The 21,940-nt window shown below is 33.0% G+C and overlaps 4 protein-coding genes across 5 annotated transcripts; 3 read left to right on the top strand and 1 right to left on the bottom strand.

Moving 5' to 3' along the window:
* Positions 1 to 1,549: 1,549 nt before the first annotated feature.
* Positions 1,550 to 5,848, top strand: LOC133703433 (uncharacterized). The gene is made up of 3 exons (XM_062127931.1): positions 1,550 to 2,116; positions 5,163 to 5,333; positions 5,482 to 5,848. The coding sequence occupies exons 1-3, from the start codon at positions 1,721 to 1,723 to the stop codon at positions 5,551 to 5,553; spliced, it is 639 nt and encodes a 212-aa protein (XP_061983915.1). The 5' UTR covers positions 1,550 to 1,720; the 3' UTR covers positions 5,554 to 5,848.
* Positions 5,849 to 6,234: 386 nt separating this feature from the next.
* Positions 6,235 to 9,062, bottom strand: LOC133703434 (mitochondrial pyruvate carrier 4). Of its 2 annotated transcripts, XM_062127933.1 has the most exons (6): positions 8,846 to 9,062; positions 8,169 to 8,267; positions 7,884 to 7,936; positions 6,757 to 6,830; positions 6,462 to 6,540; positions 6,235 to 6,327 (listed from the first exon to the last, which is right to left on the bottom strand). In XM_062127933.1, the coding sequence occupies exons 1-5, from the start codon at positions 8,898 to 8,900 to the stop codon at positions 6,495 to 6,497; spliced, it is 327 nt and encodes a 108-aa protein (XP_061983917.1). In that variant the 5' UTR covers positions 8,901 to 9,062; the 3' UTR covers positions 6,235 to 6,327; positions 6,462 to 6,494. The 2 variants fall into 2 exon arrangements, with proteins under 2 accessions (XP_061983917.1, XP_061983916.1); XM_062127932.1 differs by having other exon boundaries at positions 6,235 to 6,540.
* Positions 9,063 to 10,293: 1,231 nt separating this feature from the next.
* LOC133702724 (probable carboxylesterase SOBER1-like) lies at positions 10,294 to 14,685 on the top strand. Its single transcript, XM_062127059.1, has 6 exons — positions 10,294 to 10,673; positions 12,736 to 12,788; positions 13,536 to 13,659; positions 13,756 to 13,877; positions 14,107 to 14,214; positions 14,298 to 14,685. Exons 1-6 carry the CDS (start codon positions 10,367 to 10,369, stop codon positions 14,385 to 14,387), a joined length of 804 nt encoding a protein of 267 aa, XP_061983043.1. The 5' UTR covers positions 10,294 to 10,366; the 3' UTR covers positions 14,388 to 14,685.
* Positions 14,686 to 16,284: 1,599 nt separating this feature from the next.
* On the top strand, positions 16,285 to 17,331 carry LOC133702977 (uncharacterized). The gene has a single exon (XM_062127351.1). It carries the CDS (start codon positions 16,459 to 16,461, stop codon positions 17,143 to 17,145), a length of 687 nt encoding a protein of 228 aa, XP_061983335.1. The 5' UTR covers positions 16,285 to 16,458; the 3' UTR covers positions 17,146 to 17,331.
* Positions 17,332 to 21,940: the final 4,609 nt, after the last annotated feature.

The raw sequence follows: 21,940 nt of genomic DNA, 5'->3' as shown, positions 1-21,940 counted from the left end.
GGATATGTATTAGTCATACTAGCTACTCATGTATAGATTTTTTAGCATTGCGAAACAACTATATTTTTGTGAATTTTTAATATTTTTAGTTTTTTAATCATTTTAATTTACTAATATTAAAAATAAATAAAAAATTTTGATATATTTTCATGTGAAAAATCAATCAGTCAATCACTACCATACTATTTGATGTTGCGAGGGCTAAAAAAACATATTGAGATATAAAAATTATTTCCACATAAAAAAACTAATAAAATAGTCATATATTTTGTTATTTTTTGTTAACTAAAATGGGTAATTTAATATCAAAAATGAAAATTTTAAATGAAAAAAAACTATTAAACTTCATAGATTATTTTGAGCTCAAAAACAGCCATGGGTCGCACTCTTCTTCTAGTTTCACCTCTCATCTTCTAGCAACCCCAATCTCAGACAAGTGTTATCCGAAGATGTATCAAACTTATATCTAAAGAGTGTTGAAGTGCAATCCCATCATTTTATACAGAGAAATACTCATTTAAATAATTCAATACTCACGTGATCCATGGCCTAAACTTTTACAGGTAAATGCCTCACAAATCGTCAAAGTTTATAGTTATTTTCAGAGTTTTTAAACTCGTTCTGATGGTTGACCTGACTCAAGACTTGAGTTACTAGAAAAACTTTAATTTTGTTTATAAATTAAAATGATATTGTTTTAGTTTTAAAAATTAAATAGTCAATGAGTTGCAACTGAGTTTTTGACTAAGTTTTGTTGGGTCAACCTGGCGGGTTAGCCGGATTTTTTAATTTTCTTATTTTTTTTAAATCTGACCCGATTCCACTCATAAGTTAGCCGAGTTTCAGTTGACTCACCAGGCCGGACCGAGTTTAAAAACTATAATTATTATAGTCACCGTTTGACATTGTGTTCTAAACAAGGATTGAACAATTTTTTTTTATTTTTTTACTTAATTTTTTTATATTTTTAAATTATTTTAATGTGTTGATGAGAAAAAAAAATTTTAAAAGTAAAAAAATATTTTTTTAATATTTTTTAACAAAAAATACTTTAAAAAATAATAATTACCACTCTCTTAAACACTCCCATAATCTATTTAATGCTAAGCTTAAAAAAAAGTAAAATTATAGATCCGAGTAGATTGTGTTTTATAAAATATGTTCTTTTTTTTATATGATGATTTTTTTATATATTTATAATCAAGTTTGAACTTATCAATTAAATTATATATAAAAAAATCAAATTAACTTAATTTATCATGTTAATATTTCATTTGATTTAATGAAAGATATAATTTAAATTATAAATTTTTTAAAATTAACTAATGAGCCTGTCGAATTCAACAATTATATTAAAACCACTTATAAAACCTTACATATCAGCATCTATTTCTAAAAAGAAATAAAAATCCAAAAAATCACCAATTAATAAACCTTACATCTCTATCCTGGAAAGTGCCCCTGAAGTAAAATACCCATACCCGAAAACCCGAACCCGAAACCGAAAACCCAGCTGTCCGTTCTCCTCTGCCTATATTCGTTTCAAGTAAAATAAAGAAGAGGGGAGGCAAGAAGCCAAGAAGTCAATTTCAAAGAGAAGAAATTTTTTATTTTTTTCCCCTTTTAATCAACTCTACAAGAAAAGAAAATACAAAGAAAAAGATTAATACCTAGTTTTGGAGTAGTGGGTGCGCGATCCGGCACCGATTTGAAAGCAATAATGGAAGGAGTCGGGGCGCGGCTGGGGAGATCTTCGACTCGGTACGGGCCGGCCACGGTGTTCAGCGGGCCGGTTAGGAAGTGGAAGAAGAGATGGGTCCACGTAACCCCTCCGTCATCTTCATCAAACCATAACAACACTCATTCTCATCACCATAACGCTATTAGTAATGGCACTGCCGCTGCTAACAATTCAAGCTCTTCTAACGGTAATAACGGCTCCCGTCTCTTGCTTTATAAGTGGACCCCTTTGTCTCAATCCAACGGTTCTTCTTCTCCTTCTCCTGCCACTAACAACAACGGTAACAGCAACAATGATGATAATAAAAACAATGCTAATCTCTCCAACGGCGACGCCCCCGATGAGCCTCCCAGGCGTAAATTCAAATACATTCCGGTACCTTTTCCCACCTTTTGGTTTGGTTTCGACTGGGTTAATTTTTTTTATATTTTTGGGATTTTGATTTTAGAAATTATTTGGGGTCGTGTGTAACTGGATTGGCCGATTTAGATCTGGGTTCTGGATGAACAGTGGTTTTGTTTTGGTAGTCAGAAGTAGAGATTTTGGAGTAAATTGATAATGGGTTTTGTAAGATTGTTAGGATTTCATGAAATTGTGGGTCGGGCTTTTTGAAAGTTTTTATTTTTCTGCAGTTTTGTATTTTTCCTTGCTTGTTTTGATGTTTACTTTGGAAAATCTAAAGGATCTTTGAGTGAACAAGTCGTCCCGATGATGATTTTGTAGTTATGCGAGGATGGTTTGGGCTTGATAGGGAGAAAGATTGCGACTTTAGTAGGATTTCAAAGTTATAGTTCTCAATCACCCTAGGACAATGTGGACTTGGCGGTGAAAGATTTCTTCTTTAGTAGAATTTGTAGATTGTGATGTTGAGATACTTTAACCATGTGACATTGTTTTCTAGATTTTTCAGACATGTACTAGGGTATAGACTCCATTCTCATTCCATTGTTGGGTTTACAGCTAGTAATATTCTCCTGGTCCCAAAATGTTTTGCTTAGTCAGTTAGTTGTGAGGAGCATTACATTGTTGGATAGTGACAAGTACACGCCAGGTAGTCACAGTTATAAAGACTTTAAAGGATGCATTTAATTAAAAAAAAAACTTGAATGGGTTTTGATATGATTGGTTGTGTGGTAATCAGTATAGTTAGATTTTGGTTTAGATTCTAGATGGGTGCGACTAAGGTTGGCTTGATCAGCTGTGTTGTGTTTTGCGTGACCAAGTCCTTCTGAAGTCCATGTTCTTTAGCCATTAATGCTGTTGGATTTTGGCTGTTGACTTTTTACTTCTCTTTCATGCTTCATAATAACTCAGCATGGAAAGTAGAATAATGTTCAGCTGAAATGAATGCGAGAACAAAATCATGTTTATGCTGATCTTGTGTGTTTTCCATTTTTTTCATTCACTTAGTGCAAACAAAAGGGTAAACTAGGATTCTGGATAAACACTGGATAAACTAGAGGAAGTGCTGGTGGTCCAAGTCAGGCATTGGTGGATGCACTCAATGGTTCAATTGGAACTTGGGTTTGTCTGAGTTGCTAGCATATATATCAACTAACCTTGGGATATTTTCTTTTACTTTAAAGTGTATGGTACCCATGCCCTTGTTGGTGCATTGTTGTCACTTCTTAATTTATTTGAATGGTTATAAGGACAAGGAGCTGGTAGATTCAGCTGTACAAATACCATTTTTTGGAAAATACAGTTCAGCATCATAATCTCTATAAATGCAATCACCCTCATGTTCCAAGCTATGTTCAACAAGGCTTTTGAAATTGGAATTCCTTGAAGTAATCAACAAAAGGCCTTCTTTGGAGAGATTTTTAGATTCAGTTTTCTTGTCCTTATTGAATTGAATTGCTCTTATCCTTAAGAATAAGAGAAACTGAGCTTGTAAATGATGATCCAGTGTGCCTAGAATTATTGTGGGTATTGTCAAAGGAATGCTATAGATTTTTAAATCACAAGGCAGTGGCAAAAATTATTGTTCAATTCTGTCTATTGATTGTTTGGTCAGTTTGTGAATTAATGTTATAGCAAGTCAAGAACCTGCAACTTGACTTCCTAGTTTAAGTTTAAGTTTAAGTGGTGATAGATCATTATTGGAATGTCAAGAAATATGCATGACATTATCTGTCGTACAAAAGTGATTCAATGGATCTGACACGGCGTGCCTTAAAATTTTATACACTATGGGTTTCTTTATAAGATTGAAGTAATCCAGTCTTACATCATATGTATAGGGCTACAAAACTATGCATCTTTAGAAACAAGCTCTATGCTCATCATTCTTCTAGCTTTCCAAGACATGGTGCTTACATGGTGGCATGAAGATGGTCCTACCACTCATTTTGAAACAGTTGCATGGACAAAATTCTTGTCAGTTTTTCTTCTGTTCTATTTGTTGCACACTATTTAAACATTGGTGTATTTGATGCACATAAGGAGAGTGGTTTTTAATTGTTTGGTGGTTTGCTTGACCTGAGGGCCAAGCAGTAACTGGGTTGAAGTTGTTGTTGATAGAGATGCAGTGAAATGAAATTTTGATAGGAGAGTGCAAGGTCTGGAAACTGTGCTTTTTTTACTATTTTTTTTAATTCACCAAAGGAAAATATGAGAGGCTGTCTGGAACCTCTTTAAGGGTGTAAACTTGAGCACACTGGTGTGATACTTGAATTTCATTGGAAAGCTAAATGGAAGAGCAGAAGCTTCTTTGGTAGTTTTTTTTTTTCACGGAAGCTTATGGATCTTCGTGCATGGAACCATAGATTTCCATTATGTTATGGTGGAACCAGTTGATAAGGAGCTTTTGGAGACTTGGAACTTTTGGATTTATGCGCTCTTACATATCAAAATGTGGAAAAAGGGTATGGCGAAAGACAATGGGGACTAAGGGTAAGACCCCTTGGCAAGTATACTGTTAGCGGCAGAAGTAATTTAGCAAAAACTGGTGGAAGGGTTTGGTTCCTACCAAAAATTAGTGTGATGGATCCAAGTTTTGTTTCAAAAGCTAAGTGATTAATAATCAAATGGTCAAAATTCAAGAGATATTGGTGTGTGTTACTGTAGAAAATTGTTTGGGGGTGCTGGTTTTTTCCTTTTTCTTTCCTTGGGTGTTTTTGTTTTTTTTTGTTTTTGTTTTTTTTTTTTTTTGGGGGGGGGGGGGTAGCTGATGAAACCAGGTTAATTTAGATTTGTTTTGAACGACACCTGTTACTAATTTTTGTTTCACATGATTAATCATCGTGATAATACTACTTTGTAAAAGAGCTCTGCTTCCTCTGGCTTCTTCATGGAAAAATTCATTTTTTGAAAATGCCAGAAAATGCATTTATGCTTTGATGATGAGGTCCATTCAAGTATTAGTTTGCATTTGTGTTGTTAGCTTATTGTCCATTATTTTGGCTGTTTGACAATGCAGGTTGATCTGCTAGAGAAACAGAAGAAAGAGGCTGAAGAACAAGAGGCCTTAGAAAAGGTTGATGATGAATCTAAACTGAATGATACTGACCCTAAATCAGAACTAGTTTCCAAGAGTGACAGCGCTGAAGAAAAACCTGACATAAATGATATACCCATGGAAGAAAATGAGGTGAATTGGCTTATGAATTTCTATTCTTATTTACCATCCATATAAGATTATCTTGTTTGAAAAGTCCATATCGCCTTCTTGACACCCAGAGTTTGCTTAGCTTCAAGTTTTCATCTAATTTTGGCTCAAACATTTACTTCATTCTCAGGATGATAATCAAGTGGTACGACAAGATCTGAATGAAAGCACTTTGGATTTGAGTTTAGGCTTGGTCTCTTGACGGCAACTCCGATTCAAAAGCAGGTCCAGAGATGGGAAGTTGAAAAGGGTTAAATTTAGTGTTGGTGCATTGCGGAATCCTTTCTTCAGATTATTTGACATATAGGATCTATGAAAAGGGTCTATTTGTTGGAGAGACAATTTCCCCAATGATCTATTTGCTTACTAGTTACTGAGGGCAAGTGTGTCAGTGGCAAAAAGCTTGTACCTTTGTAGCTCTCTACTGAGCTGATTGCAACTTGTACCGATTGCGACATCTATTTTTTAATCATTGAATCACTGAATTTTTCTCCTTCTCTGTTTTTGTTATTTTTTCTTTTTTCCGGGTTATCTTGAAGATGGTGGGATCTTTATGTTGTAAACATAATTCATGACTTTTCTGAACTTTGATGTACCATGTTAGGATTGATCTGTGAATCAGTGGGCTTTGTTTCTTGACCAACAACTCGAATGCTATCTGTGAAGCTGCTTGTTAAAATTTGGATTGATGCAATACTGATACATGCAGATGGTCTGCATTTATAAAAACCTACTGGTGTATATTTATTAGTCTTACTCCTAAAGATATAGATCATGATCGCATGCAATGTATGCTGTTCGAACCTATGGAGCTCGAGGGACAATAAAAACGGAAGATTTAAAGCAATTTACAAAGTGAAATTTTACGGTGGTTCACACTGTTATAAACTGCAAATTATTAATTCAAGGGGAAATGAGCAACGGTGAACACTTGTAGCTTGAAAAGCACAACAACAATCTTGATCGACGTGATGAGCTGCAAATTATTAATTCAAGGGGAAATGAGCAACGGCGAACACTTGTAGCTTGAAAAGCACAACAACAATTGCCATATTCAAATCATAACTAAACTATCCAAAGCCTTGCAAGAAGGCAGAATGACTTCATTACAGGAGGACCAAAGAGAGCAGCAGGTTTTCATCATTATTCCTTTGCAACAGCAACTTCTTCCTCAGAAAAGTAATCGTGCCTGGAGATGTAGAAGTGATTAGAAATCTGTACAGCTAATGCCATAGCCAATAACAGTAGTGAAAAATGCGGACAAGAGTACGGCAAGAGAATCATGGATGATTCAACATATCAGGATGAGCTATCCGTAGCAATAATGGAACTTGAGAGAGAGAACCTAACTTTCTACTGCCAAGATTCCATAACAAGAAGCACAAACAATTCAAGAAAAACTTACTGTATTTTGCGACTGAGTTGGTAGATGCCTGTTGCAGCCATTGCAACATTTACACTAAATAGATTCCAATTTTTCTGCAATGTGGAGCAAAAAAAAGGAAAAGGTTAAAATCAAATCAACTAAAATTTACAACCAACATAATAGCATATGCAAACATGACCATGCAAGGACCCACACCAGTCTACGTGCATGCACAAATCCTATCTTAAATGTTTGTAAGAAGTTCAGGGATAGCAACCAAAACAGATATTATTTTCCTTGATATGATACTAAGAAGGAAGAAGTGCAAGAGCAGATACACCATGCCCTTTCTTTTTCTTATTTTCCAGTTCCCTTCTCTGTGTTGGTTCAGCATCAAATCATGCACCTATGAGAATGAGAATGTGTATACACTATTCCTTATTACTTTTCTTTCTCTCTCCAAGTAGCAAATTCCACTGCAAACAAAGATTTGTTCACAATATACATAGAAATGGGAAATTAGCAACTGCTAACAAATTTTCAATTTCAGAGAAGTAACGCGCACAAGTGTTACTATTATTCCTATGAGATGAGAACTAGAATTGCATGATCCAATGCCGCGCCCCAACTTATCTCCCGTTTCCCAAATGTTGATGGGAATTCATTCATCAAACCAAATCAAGTCCTAGTGACTGCTCACCGAATAATACCAAAATTTTCATTTAATTTATGGAGGAAAATTCCCCATGTTTTCTAAATGAGAAACTCACTGGATCACTCAAAGGTAGCCTATCCATCATTCCACGGCATCAATTCAATTAAAATAACTAATAAAATTCAACCTTTTCCAATGAAAGCTTCTCTTGCAGGTTATCTTATAGAAGAGAAAATACACATGATCCACATACTCTTATAAAAGAGCAAATACATATGATCAGGCTATACAAACAGCAATCACTGGTTACTAGTATAGCATTTCATCTAGTACTCCACCAATATTCAGATTGCACTCATCATCTTACCTAAAATCAGCAACTAGAACACTTATATCGTTCAGATCTATATCTAAACTGCTAAAGCTAGAAACACCCAACATACAAATCAAACACGCAAAGACAGGAATAACAAAAAAAAAAAAAAAAGACTAAGTGGTTCTCAAAACTTACTGGTGTAATTACAGTACTGTAGCGTGACCATATAACTCCAGTACAAGTGACCGCTGGAAACCAACCAAATGACAAAAGTGAGTAAAATAGAGTAATACAATATTATCAGTATCGAATCAGGCAGCAGACGAATAAGCTTCTGCTCTCATCGTGATGCAAGATGATGTGCATAACAGGTGGAGACAGCTATAGGCTTGCCTACACTAAAAATGCACAACAACATACATGGAATATGAGTGCATAAAATATGAAAGAGACAAAGCCATGGATGGATGGGTACTTTACCTATTTGCTGAGGGTAGGACAGTTTTTCCGGAGGTTTAGCGAAGTCAGCAATATTGGCAATGCTAATACCCCATTTAAAAGTAGGTGCCCAAAAATGAACTGCAAAAACCAACCCAACAAACAATATTTATTGAAATCAAAATCAAACAGCATCCTCGCCAGCCAATATATTCAGAGTCTTAAAAACACATTCTTTTAACTTATATATACTAATAATAGTATAATACCAATATACCGCACCAGGAGTCGATGGCTTAAACAGTTTATAAGCTATAGGTGCCACCTATCTACCCAGGACAAAACCCATCACGAGGCTGCAAGCCAAACTTGAGATAATCCCTCTTGATGAAAAGCCATTTAGCTGATTTGGGCCATCATATTATAGCCGTTCCCGGATTAAAATATATAATGGGATGAAAATCAATCCAATATTTATCAAAATAATTCTAAGAAAACAGAGAAGATTGATAAAAAAAAAGATACAGAGAAATGAAATTAAAAGAATTAAATTGGATTGTTCGACGTAAGGAACACACAAATCTGAATCCAATCTAATCGCAGGTGATAAATTTTTTAGTCGCGGATCGGATCGGATCGGAAGAAATTCTGAATAGCTAAGCTTGGAATGTATAATTCAGCGAAAGAAAATAAAAGTTTTTTAGCAAAGGAAAACTGACTGGTTTTGGGACCGGCTGGGTGATTCCACAGAGCTTGTAGCTTCGATGTCGCCATTGATGAAGCAGTCAATAACCCTACCCTAGCTACCGAAGTAGAGAGAACACGAGGAGAGGTGACAGAGATTCGGTGTCGGTCGCCTTTGCCTGTTCAGTGGCTTGCCCTCCTCTATCTTGCTGGCGTCTCCGCAATCGTTTCGTGGTATGTGGCCACACGTTGACCCTCTTAATAATTAATAATTAACAAATAATAATTAATAAATTAGCATTAACAAAAATTTGAAAAAAACTAAAATAATATTTATTTATTTTTAGAAATCACTATGTTGGTAATTCACAGTTTGTTCACGGCATTATTAATATCATTTTTTTGGTTGAATATTTTTCACTGTTTATTAATTAATTACTTATTATTATTATTATTATTATTATTGTGATTGAATGTTATGTTGGAACATTCTTCGGTATTAGGGTTTGCTTCGCTTTACATGCTCTCTGTAACAAAATTTATTTTTACATCACACAGATTTTTATTATGAAATAAGATTATAGGGTTCATTTAAAAAATATATAAAAACAAGGACAAAAATTAATATCATATCTTCTATATTTTTTTATGTTCAATAGGCTTGCCTTTTTACAATTTAAGCCTTGTTTTTTAAAAAGCTTACATTTTATTCATTAAACTTTATTTTTTTATATTTTAGTCCCTAATAATTATAAGAGAGGAGAGAAATTTAATGTTTCTGATGTTTTAATTATAAAAACAGTGATAAACTCAGTTACTTCACTAATCTAAGATTACAGCCTATGAAAAACCTAATCCATTTTACAACTTCATCACGGAATCTTATTATCTAGAATGAGAAGAGATTGATTCTTTTGAAAACAGAAAAGAAATTGCCCTTAAGGATTATTTTTATTATACAAAAATTAAATTATTATTATCGTGATTATAAAACTTAACTCAATTTAGAGCGTCAATCTGAGACCCGAATAACCTTAACTAGGTTTTAAACAAGTAAAATTCAGGTTTGTAATTAGCTCTGGTCAAACCTAAATGATTTGCCAGGTTAATTTAAAATCCTAGTGAGATTTATTTTTTATGTTTTATATTTATAAATTTAAAAAATATAAAATTAATTTATAAATACATAAAGATGTGAGATAGCTATATATATATATAAAGTTTATATTTACATGAAATGTTTTTTAATTTTTGTATGATAAATAATTATATATAATTTATATTTATATAAATTATTTTTTTATATAAAATACATAAATATTTTTTATTTTTCTAAATTAACCTGAGACACAACTTCCTAGCCAGAAGAACCTCGGCTGGGTTGAATAACCATGCTGAAATCAGTTAAAACTTTTAATTACATACCATTTTTATTTCATTTATAATTAAACCCATAAAATTGGGAAATAATAATAAATACGTTGAGAAAACAGGTTCGGTTTGGTTTTGGCAAAACAAAAATATAAAAAGGGAGTCACCATGGAAGACCAAAGACAATGCATCAGGTTCTGCTCACACTCACAGCAAGAAGAAGGCCAATTGCAATCTTTTCATTAACCCTCCTCTTAAGCACCGCCATCTTCATAGCATCAGTTTTCTTGCAGCCGAAAAACCCTTCTTCTTCTTCTTCTTCTCAAAAACAGCAATCCATGGCTGCTGCTCGTAGTTTTGTACTATGGCTTCATGGATTGGGTGACTCAGGCCCTGCCAATGAGCCCATCAAGACCCTCTTCACTTCTTCTGAATTTCGTACCACCAAATGGTCTTTCCCTTCTGCTCCTATTGCCCCTGTCTCCTGCAACTGTAAGCCCCAAGCCATATCCTTACATATATTGTAACAGTGTTTCTGTTTCTGTTGTTTTTTCTAATGATCTTGTTCATTTAGTGCTATTAATTATAGGTTTTATGCCAAATTTAGTTTAATTTTTTTCCCTTGTCTTTAAATCAGTGAATCTTTGTTTAGGGTTCTGAATGAAATCTCTAGTTATGCGGGACTTGTTGTTATGGGTGTGATTTATGGGTTTTATATATTTTTCCATCTTACGCGTTGGTTTGCTCTTCAATTTTGATTGATCCCTTTTTGTGAATCCACTGAATGTAGGCTCTACCTATCGCTGATAGTGTTTGTATTTTCTGGACTGTTAATGGAAGAGAATAAGTGGTCAATTACATCTTGATGAGAATGAGATTAGATCGATGTTTTAAAATAGAGCATGCTAGCATGGTGAATATTGGTTAGAAGATAAAATTTTTATGAGGATTGACAAGGAGTTGAAGCTCAAAAGTTGGAGATTTGATGCCTTTTAGTTCATTTATGAGCTGTTATTTTGGCGGTAAGGAAGAGAGAGTGTAAAATGAAGCTAACAAGAGTGGGAAAGGAGATCTTGAGAAGCCTATTTTGTTGCTCTGAGTTTTCAATAGTGTACAAGATTCATTACTTTTGGAATTTGAGACTGAGCAGGACATTGAATCAGACGATAAAATGCTGCGATTTACCTTAAACAAAACCAATTTAATGGCACAATTCTCTAAGAGTTTAAGAATAACACACCATGAGGGATTTCATGGAGGTCTTTCCCTTGTTTCTTTTTTACACTGTTCTATTGCAGTTCATCTGTTTTATGATTGTTCATGCCAATTATAAGGCTTATCACTTTTTGGTATTGCTTCATTTATGCTGACTTACCTCATTTTTATGTGACTCTTTTTTGTTTTTTTTAACGATCTTGTTAACTTCAGTGCCTTAAGTTAAAGAGTAATGATTCCATTTAGTTCAGATAATTGAGGAGGTGATGTGTTTGATTCATTTAATCTCTGACTGATGATCTGGACAAATTTTCTAGTTAGATTAGCTGGTCATTGTTGTGGGTGTAGTAAAGGGTTTTCTGTATGCTCAGGAATTGATTGGCTTTTTCATGGTTCCCTCTTTGTGTGTAGTCATTGTTTGTTCATAGGGCTCAATATGAGAAAAATTCTCTGATCTTTGTGTGTATGTATAAAATTGTTGGAAATAGCTGTTGCATTGTTTGTTCAAAATGGTTAGACTGATCATGGAGGAGAACCACCTGATTGATCACTTCTCAATTGATGCTTAAACCCTGCTTGTTACCAGTTGCTTATCGATTAGGAATGATCTTAGAGTGAATGTTGCAATATACAGTTTGTTAGTACTGTGAATATTGATTAATTAATAATGTTAAGAGTTTGGTGGGGATTTGACAAGGATGAGAAGTGAAAAGGCTGGAAATTTCATGTCTTTATCAACTATTTTATAAATTGTTATTTTAATGGTAACAAACAGAAAAGAATTAGTGAAAAAGGATATCACTGTGAAGATCTTTACACAGGACATTGGATGAGATAGTTTGCTGTCATTTCCCTGAAACAAATAATCAGTGGCAGAAGTCATTAAGGGTTGAATATCATAGCATGTGGTGCTTTCTGTGTCTTTCTTTCAGTTGCTCTATTTTTCTTACTATTTATCTGTTTTATGATTGTTCAAACCAATTTGGTGGACTATCACTTTTGAATATTGATTTATTTTTTCATTGTTTCCATTCACTTTAATCTTTATAATCCCTCCTTTGTTTTTTTGGGCGGGGCAGGTTTTTACATAATTATAGATTTCCAGACCATGTTTATCCTCCTAATTTCCTTCTTTTGGGTGTGTTCTTCTGGTTGTTTGATGGATCCTATCCTCACTTCTTTTCAAAAATTTTAAGTTCTGGTCTTATATACCAATAGCTTTGGAATGAGCTCATTTTGTGTGCGACCTTATCATTTCTTTTTGGCTGTAAGATATTTTGAATTTTTTTCTCTATGTAATCCATTGCTTTACTAATTAGTTTGTGATTTGTCCTTGTAGATGGTGCTAAAATGCCATCATGGTTTGACATCCATGAGATTCCTGTGACAGCTGTAAGTAAAGCTTTGTTATTTCTTTTCAGATTGTTCTCTTTAGACCTCTTGATCCCAATTCACCTATTCTAATCTCATGACATTAAACTATTTCATTGACACCTAATTTGTAATTTGAATTTTTGCTGGAAATAAAATGGTGCTCGCAAGGGATTCATTGTTAATTCTTCTGGTTGGATATTTATTTTCCTTGATATCTGCAAATTTCTTAACATAGCCAAATCCTTTTTCCACCTGTTGTTCTTGTTCTTTGGCTCACCAGCCAAAGCTCCCCATCTTTTCCTGAAGAGTCTAACAGCTCTTTTTCTCTAGCCATTTCAGCGAGAAGCTTGTGTACTCTTGCTTCATGGTGTTTCTACATCAATTATTGATTGTTCACAATCCATTATTATCTTAATCTTCTGATACAGAAAGAATAGACCAGTTATATTTTGAATACTGTAGCTGCAGTTTGATTGAATTGTTACCCTTGACTAGCACGTACTATATCAGTGGTTTCTTTGTTTGTTTCAGTTTTAAAATATCTAATTTTGTGTTGAAATAAAATATTCGCAGAGGACCTAGCTATGGAATAAGCTTTGCAAGTCTCATACGATGTTGAGTGATAAAGAAACACATTTGTCATTTTTTGGTTCAAATCTTGAGATGGTCCCACCAGTATTTTCCTCAAACATCCAAGATGTTGGACGCTTTTGATGCCAGATTTTGCTTGTGTTTTAGTTAGTTTGTTTTGCTGACTTGCTCCAGGATTCTCCAAAAGATGAAAGTAGTTTGTTGAAAGCTGTTCAGCATGTGCATGCAATGATAGACAAGGAAATAGCTGCAGGGACAAATCCTGAGAATGTGTTTGTGTGTGGATTCAGCCAAGGAGGTCTCTTTCTATCCTTCAAAGCCACACAACTTTGAAAATTGATCTCTTTTTTTTTTCTATTTTCAGGACCTCCCGATATCTAACAACTTCTTACAGGTGCCTTGACCTTGTCCAGTATTCTGCTGTACCCAAAAACTCTAGGAGGTGGAGCAGTCTTCAGTGGATGGGTTCCTTTTAATTCTTCTATCATGCAACAGGTTTCACCAGATGCAAAGAGGGTACGTCTTGCTAAAGACAAATGCTTTCTAATCTTAAAGTGGGAGCATGTTGATTACCCAGTATTTTATTCGAAGATAGTTTCCTCTGCTGTCTCCATGTTTCTGTGGTAGCCAGCTACGTTGTTCTTTGTTAGTTGTATCCATTTATCATTCTCCGAGTGATTTACTTGTAACAAGAATATCACTTCTTGGATTTCATGAGATTGATCCATGGCTTAACTTTGCGCAGACACCTATTCTGTGGTTACATGGAATGGCTGACGCAACAGTATTGTTTGAAGCTGGACAAGCTGGCCCCCCTTTCCTTGAACAAGCTGGTATAAGCTGCGAGTTTAAGGTGATACATCATGTTCTCTCAATAAAATTTCATTTTTTTATCATTCAATGTATGCAACCTGCCGATCATCTGCACTTGTGCAGGCTTATCCTGGTCTTGGCCATTCAATAAGCAACGCAGAGTTGAAATACCTGGAATCATGGATCAAGACTCGCCTGCCAAGTTCTTCGTAGAGTTTTGGGTACTGTTGAACTTGCATAAGCTTCATTTCATAGCTCAAGGTTATCTGGTAGAACATATACGGGGGGAACAAATATTCAGATATTATTATGCACGTTGTGGTAAAATGATTCCAGTTTCAAGCAGTCAACTGCTGAAATATTTTGAGCATTGTCATATACTGATAGTGGATGCTGTATTTCTACAAACTCTTCTGCCCTCGACATTTGCTTTGCGAGATCATAAACTAAAATGGTAACTCTGTATGCTTTATCCTCTTCATGGGAATGCAAGTAAATGGCTTGAATTAAATCATGCTCCACTTAGTGAGCTGTATTTAAACAATTCTGCTCGGGGATGGACTCGCACCGGAGGCAGGAGGAAATTGCTAAGCTGGACACTATTTAGAGCTTGCGGTTAAACTGTCACAGCTGGTTCGGGCTTCCCACCTGTGTTTGGGGTTTGGGATTGTGATAGGTGATTTAAACTATTTTTTATTTAAAAATATATTAAAATAAGATATTTTTATTTTTAAAAAATTATTTTTGACACTAACAGATTAAAACATAAATTTTTTTTTAAACAAAAAAAATTAAAAATTTTAAAAACATGATTTGCCCTATATTTTTAAATACCCCAAGGACTGAATGGTGTGTGGGAGAGCAAAAGGTGAAGGGCTCTGAATGCAAGTACGAACTTGTGTGCTTATCTTTGTGAACAATTTCATGGGAGCAAAGATGTAACCCAATGCTTGTTACAAGGGAATAGTGCATAAATTTTTTTCAACATTATCAACAGTCCCAAGAAGTTTACCCGGTTAAATTGGAGTTTTTTTTTCCAATAATAGTAATGGAGAAAGAAGAAAAAAGAAAATTAAAAAAAATTGAGATACTAGAAATACATTAGAGCTCTTCTAGTATCTCAACAAATACAAGATAAATTTATAAACACTAAAAAAAATTAATTTTAGAATTAAAGATAACACACGTGTACTGTCTTGATATCCTCACCTAACCTACCAACATTTATGATGCTCGTGCTAAACACAAATTTCTGGTGTGCTGAATATGTAAAAATTCTAATGTGCTAATATGTATGCACGTCATTAAATACAAAGAATTTAATGTGTTAGTGTGTGTATCATACAGGCTAGAAAAAAAAAAATCATGTTAGAGGCTCTTGTATTATATGCAACCAATTAAATTATGAGAGTTTAAAAATTATTTTTTTAATTAAAGAAAAGAACTTAGATATATTATATACAATTTATTAAATTAAATTGTTCTAGTTTAGAAATTATTTTTTAAAACTCTGAAAAAAGAAATAGTGTAAGACTTGCATCACATGTGTTATATACGTTTAGAAATTATTTCTTTAACTAAGAAAATAAATAAATATGCAATGTGGTATTGTTGGGAAAAATTATTGAAATAGCCCTAGTGGACAATCAATTCCACCACCCCTTTAACTGAAAAGCGGCGTCTAAAGAGGGGCAGTTTAGTGACTAGACAGCAACCAGAGGCTAAACATAACTATAGGTTCCGTAACATCAGCACTTACTTTTCTGTAATGTGATTCACTCTAACTCGGGCAACTGCATACTGTACTTTTTATTTGAAAAATTATTAAATTAGTTTTTTATAATTTTAATGAGTTTATATTAAAAATAAAAAATATTTTAATATATTTTTAAATAAAAAAACACTAACAACAAAAAATACATGAATCACAGCGCTGCCCGCACGAGGTATTTTCAAAACATTTGAGTTTTTTTCTAGGTTAATTATTTTTGGTATTTTAAATTATTTTGATATATTAATACTATAAAATAAAAAATATTATAATATATTTTTTATAAAAAATATATTTTAAAAAACATGAATTAAAAAACTATAACAGAGTGTGAGAGTGTTTGCCATTTGCCACACATATACTCTCCCCTCACATGTATGATATGGCATCTTCTTCATCGAACTTTCAAAGTCTTTAACTTCCAGTCTCTGCCTCTGTTAGATAGCACTCTACTCTACTATCCCCTCCCTCCCTCCCTCCCTCTCTTTACAGCATCTATCCAGAGTCCCAAGCATGAAGAAGCTATACCGTAAGGGCACGGTGCATCCATCGCCGCCAATAATATCAGACCATCTGTCCTTTCTTCCGGCCACCATCCTAACCCTCACAGCAGCTCTTTCTCCAGAGGACAGAGAGGTGTTGGCCTATCTTATCTCCTGCTCGAGCAATAACAATATCCTCTGCAGCAACTGGTCCTATATGAATAGCCGCAAGAGTAGTTCTCGCCAAAAGACAACTTCTTACACCAAGAACAGCAGCAGCAGCAATAATGACCATCCTCCTATGTTCAACTGTGACTGTTTTAGGTGTTACATGAGTTACTGGATTAGATGGGACTCGTCTCCTAATCGACAGCTCATTCATGAGATTATCGATGCTTTCGAGGATTGGTTGTTGAAACAAGGAAAGAGTAGTTCTTCAAGCGGCAAAAAGAACAAGAAAGACAGGAAAAGGAAGGGAAATAGCCAAGGGTCTGGTGAGTTAATCAAGAGGGTAGAGTTGAGAATGAAGCACAGGATGGACGAGTCTAATTCAGTGGATGAAAATAGAAGCGGCGGGGGTGGGGGTGAAGTTGCTGCCTCCGCTGCTGCTGGTGGTGGTGGCGGTGGTGGTTGTGGTGAAGAAGAAGTGACAGATAAAGGGTCTGTCAGGAGGTTTGTGAGCTTCATCGGGGAGAGGATTTGGGGTGTTTTGGGCTAGTGAATTAGATGGAACCAGGAAAGGAAGAGAGCTGGTGGGTTTAATTCGTTGTATTACCTGCAGGCTACTACTTTTCTGGCATTTCGCTATAAGATCATAAAGGGAAGGATTTTCTTCTTGTTTCTTTTTTATCTTCCTTGTTTATAGTCTTGAATCACCATCAATTTTGATGTTTTTCCCAGCAAATTTTATATCATCTCTTTAGCTTGGTAAGATAATCCATGAATAGCATTAAAATTAAAATCTATCAAAAAAATATTTTACATAACTTGATGATTTGTATGATCCAAGTTAATTAGGTGTTTGTTCTCTTTCTCATTAGAGTAGTAAATTTTGTTTGATAAATGAATAAAATTAATCTTGGATTTCACTGCTTTAGCAAACATTCAAGGATTTGGTAAGGGAAAATGAAGAATATTAATTTAATCTTGGAGCATTAATGATTACCCAATTATTTTTGGATGTTTGGTGAGGTTGTTGAAAATAATTTTTATTTATAAAAACACATATTAAATTAATGTTTTTTAAATAGTTTTTTTTATATAATTTTAATGAGAATATGAAAAATACTTAAATAATCATTGAATCACAATCTCAAAGGGCAGAATTTTGTTTTATGCTTTGGTGAAGTTATTATTCATCAAACCTTTATATATCAAATTAAAGCTTTCTAAAATAACTTTTCACAATATGAAAAATACTTAGAATTATCAATTCAAATAAATCTTTTAAACCAATATTACTGTTTATTTATTGTATCCAAATAAATATAAAAGACGATAGAAATGACTTGTCTCTTTATATTTTTTATTTTAAAAATTTAGAAACTTATTCTGAAATTATTTTAGAAATAAAATTATTTATATTTTCAAATCAAATACATTTATGTATTTTCTAGAATTAAATGCAACTTAGTGTTTCGTTTTCTGAATAAAAATGGGAAGCAAATCCATGAAATTAACGCTAGAGATCGAGGGATGGCCGAACATGGTTTTCCAATTTTAGAACTCGAGTGGATAACATAGCATAGCAGAAATGGCAGGACAAGGGTGATCACGTAGGCCACTAGAAGCATCGCTATCCACAATTAGTGAGGAGAGAGCTAGCAACCTCCTCTTCGGCGGTGGGGGAGGTGATGTTTGTGGTGGAGATGAAATGGAATAGATATAGGTGTCATCACTTATCGAGGTCGGCAAAAGTAGGCACAAGAATAAAATGCTTCGATTAAAGCAAAGGTGGTTGCATGTTCTCTTGCGTAATGGTAATAATGGGAGGTGTTTGTCATTTTAGTTTAACTGTATTTTTTTTAAAAAAAAATTGAATTTATTTTTATTTTAAATTATTTTGATGCGTTATTATCAAAAATAAATATTAAAAAATATTTTTTAATATATTTTTAAATAAAAAATATTTAAAAAGTATAACTTACAAGCACCATAATTTCTTAAAAAGATTAATCTCCCAACAAAAAAGGAAAGGAAAAGAGGCCAGGCCACCCTAGTCCACTGTTCTTGTCCCCGCTTCAGTCCAGATATCTTTTCGTTGCTACATTATTCTTTATTGCAGAGTTTGTTTTTTCTGTTTAAAGCGTTTTTTAAAAATATTTTTTGTTTTTTAAAAATATTAAATCAATATTTTTTTATATTTTTCAATGAATTTGATAAACAAATAAATTTTTTAAAAAATATATATTTTTAAACAAAAAAGCACATTACATCACAATACCCATGCACAAGATTTCTTCCTATTTTCAAATTATTTTTAGTAAAGTAATTAGATGTTTTTTTTCATAATTATCCTAACATTTTGAGGAATGATCGGTTAAAAGTTTAGGTTACGGGTTCATTATCTTACAAGTTAGCAGTCAACTCAAGCTAATTAAAATGATGTACTTAAGGTTTTTATTTATTTATTTTAAATGATATCATTTTAAATAAAAAAAATAAAATTGACTTGAAATGATCTCTCGTTTGGGTAACCGAGTTGCATGTTGACTCATTAATTGTCCATGTTTGGTACGGTCAGTTCTCAATTCGTTTGAAAACAAGCCCGAGTGAGCTATGCCTCGAGTCATTAAGTCGACCAAGCTGAGTTTTTAATATTAGCAATGATTATATATTAAAAAAAATATTAACTGATGTTTAATTCCACATCAAGGGTGTTTTAATGCTTCCCACAAATGTAATTGAACTCCAAGCGGCCTTTCCCGTGGGTGGAAGGGGAGATTCTCTCGTAATCTTCGGACAACCAGAAAGAAAGTGAAGTGAAGTGCTTTTGTTGAGGAGAGGAGAAGGTGATGTCAGTGTCAGTTGGATATTAATCTTTTCATTCAACTAACTGTAACAGTAATAATGGCAGTGCTTTACATTTCTCATGCCAATCGCTGCTGATAAGTGGCATTTAGCAGCAAGCCGAGCCGAGTCGGCCCACAAAAAATTACAGTTTTCTTAACAAAGCTAGTACTCAAGATATTATTTAAAAAGAATAACCATCAAACTACTTGAACTAACCATTATTGGTTATTAGATAGCATTTAACTATTAATGTCAAGGTTATTAAATCTAATCTAGAGGTAGAGTTCGCGTTAGGTTCAAATTATGGACAAGATAGGTTAACACCAAGTCAATAAAAAATTAAAAAAAATTAATTGGATTTTGACTAGGTCGATCAAGTTAATTCTTGATTAATCAGATTTTAACTAGATTAATCAAGTTAATTTTTGATTAATTTATTTTTACCATTCAGCTCAAAACAAGAGGAAGATTAATTGGAACCCGTGTCTATCCGTCAAACTTAGTTTAATAACAAATGATTATTGTAATGAGCATATATTTCACACCATATTTGATAATCTTACTAAGTGAATAAGAGCATCTTGTACTATCCAATGTTTTAGAGTGTAGTAATTTATTGTTTTTTTGTTGGTGTTTTCACGATAATATCTATACGCTGGTGTCAAGAACAAATAGATAAAAAATTTTAAAAAAATTGTACTAAAAAAAAACACTTTCAAACAACTTAATGCACCACAATATTCAATCCAAGACACACACTAGGGCAGTAACCTACCGGAAAACATCACTGGAGTGAAGAGAAATGGATTGATCTCATGGCCATGGACCAGGTCAAAAGTCAAGATCAATTTTAATTTCTCAAGGTCCTCATGGACGCTCATGGACGTCTTTTGCGTAATTGGGGTAAAAAAGGTGGAGATATCGTATCTTTTTGTTGTTGATGTATATCTATAACTGGTTGGTGAAAAGGAGTGACCATCTTTGGAATGCGAATCTGCCTGGCTGCCTCCTCTGTGTTTGCCCAATCACATACAGAAACGTGGGGACAACCAAGTCCCAATTTCTTGGTAACCTCAGCTAATTTAAACGAAATAATATAGCTACAAAAAGGTTCTTATTAGATAATATAATATATACTTATTGTATTTTTAAAATGTTATATATAAAGAAGTTGTGGTTATAATACTTGATGTTAAGGACATGTTTGTTTTCTAGAAAGTAGTTTTTGAAAAATTACTTTTTAAATTTTTCTGTGTTTGTTTGTCATTAAAAAAGTTGGTCAACGAAAAACACTTTCTAGTCAAAGAAAAATTTAGCTTGGTTTTCAAGAAAGTGTTTTCCTAGAAAATTTGAGTGGAAAACGCTTTCTGAAAGTTATGAAAAATTTAGAAATGTCATATTATTTGTTGATTATATCAAATTTGGTCCTCAAACTTTTAATTGCTATATATATTTTGTTTTGAATATTTATTTTTAAATTTCATCTCTTAAAATTTAATTTTTATATTAACTTTAGTTCTCATTTTTATAATTGTTATTCGCTTTTCCCTTATCATTTTTTTATTGAATTTTTTTTCTATTAAATTTGATCCTCATTCTTTTGATTGTTACTTATATTTGAAATAATTTATGAAATGTTAATTATTATTATTTTAATTTCTTCATCTTTTATTTTTTTTTAGATTTGATCTCTATTATTTTGATTGTTATTTATTTTATTTGAGATAATTTATGAAATTATATATTTTTTTAATGTTATTCTCATTCAATTTTTTAATTTGTAAGATTTGTTCCTCGTTATTTTAATAAACTCGAGAAAAATAAAACATTAATAAGTTATTTTCCAGCTCATTTTCCATGACATAACCAAACACTGGAAAATATTTTTCAATTTATTTTCTACTACACTACTAAACATAAAAAAATAATTCACTTTTTTTTAAAAAATTACTTTCTAGCAAATAAACGGGGCCTGAGTAAATATTTTGTTTAGAAAACACGATAATCATTAATACACTAGCCTACTATATTTAATTGCTTTATTGAAAGGAATTGCTTACCTTGTTTGTCTTGATATATTTTCAACAAGTGAAGGTAATGGGCTAATGTTGTTAGAAAAATAAAGTGATTTATTATAATATTATGATTTAAGAATGTTGCGGTTTTAAAATGTATCATTATAAGTTATTGCAATTCAAAATCATGTCATTATTAAACATCACAATTGAAAATCGTGTCATGTATAAACATAACATTAAATAAAGCTATTATATCAGTATTTTTAATTTATTATACTAATTTTTTTAAAAAATAAATTCAACATGCATACATACTCACCCCAAACCTTATAAAGAATTTTAGCGCTGGGTTACATTTTTCTATGTCATTGTTGGATTGCAAGTTAAATAACAAAAATCAGAGTAGTTGAGTGTTTGTTATACCTCAATTTTATAAATATTTAACATTGATAATTTTTTTTTTGTAATTTCCTAATTTTTTAT

This window comes from Populus nigra, chromosome 9, assembly GCF_951802175.1.
Source record: "Populus nigra chromosome 9, ddPopNigr1.1, whole genome shotgun sequence".
Taxonomy (NCBI): Eukaryota; Viridiplantae; Streptophyta; class Magnoliopsida; order Malpighiales; family Salicaceae; genus Populus; species Populus nigra.
This window is presented reverse-complemented; position numbering and strand designations above follow the sequence as displayed.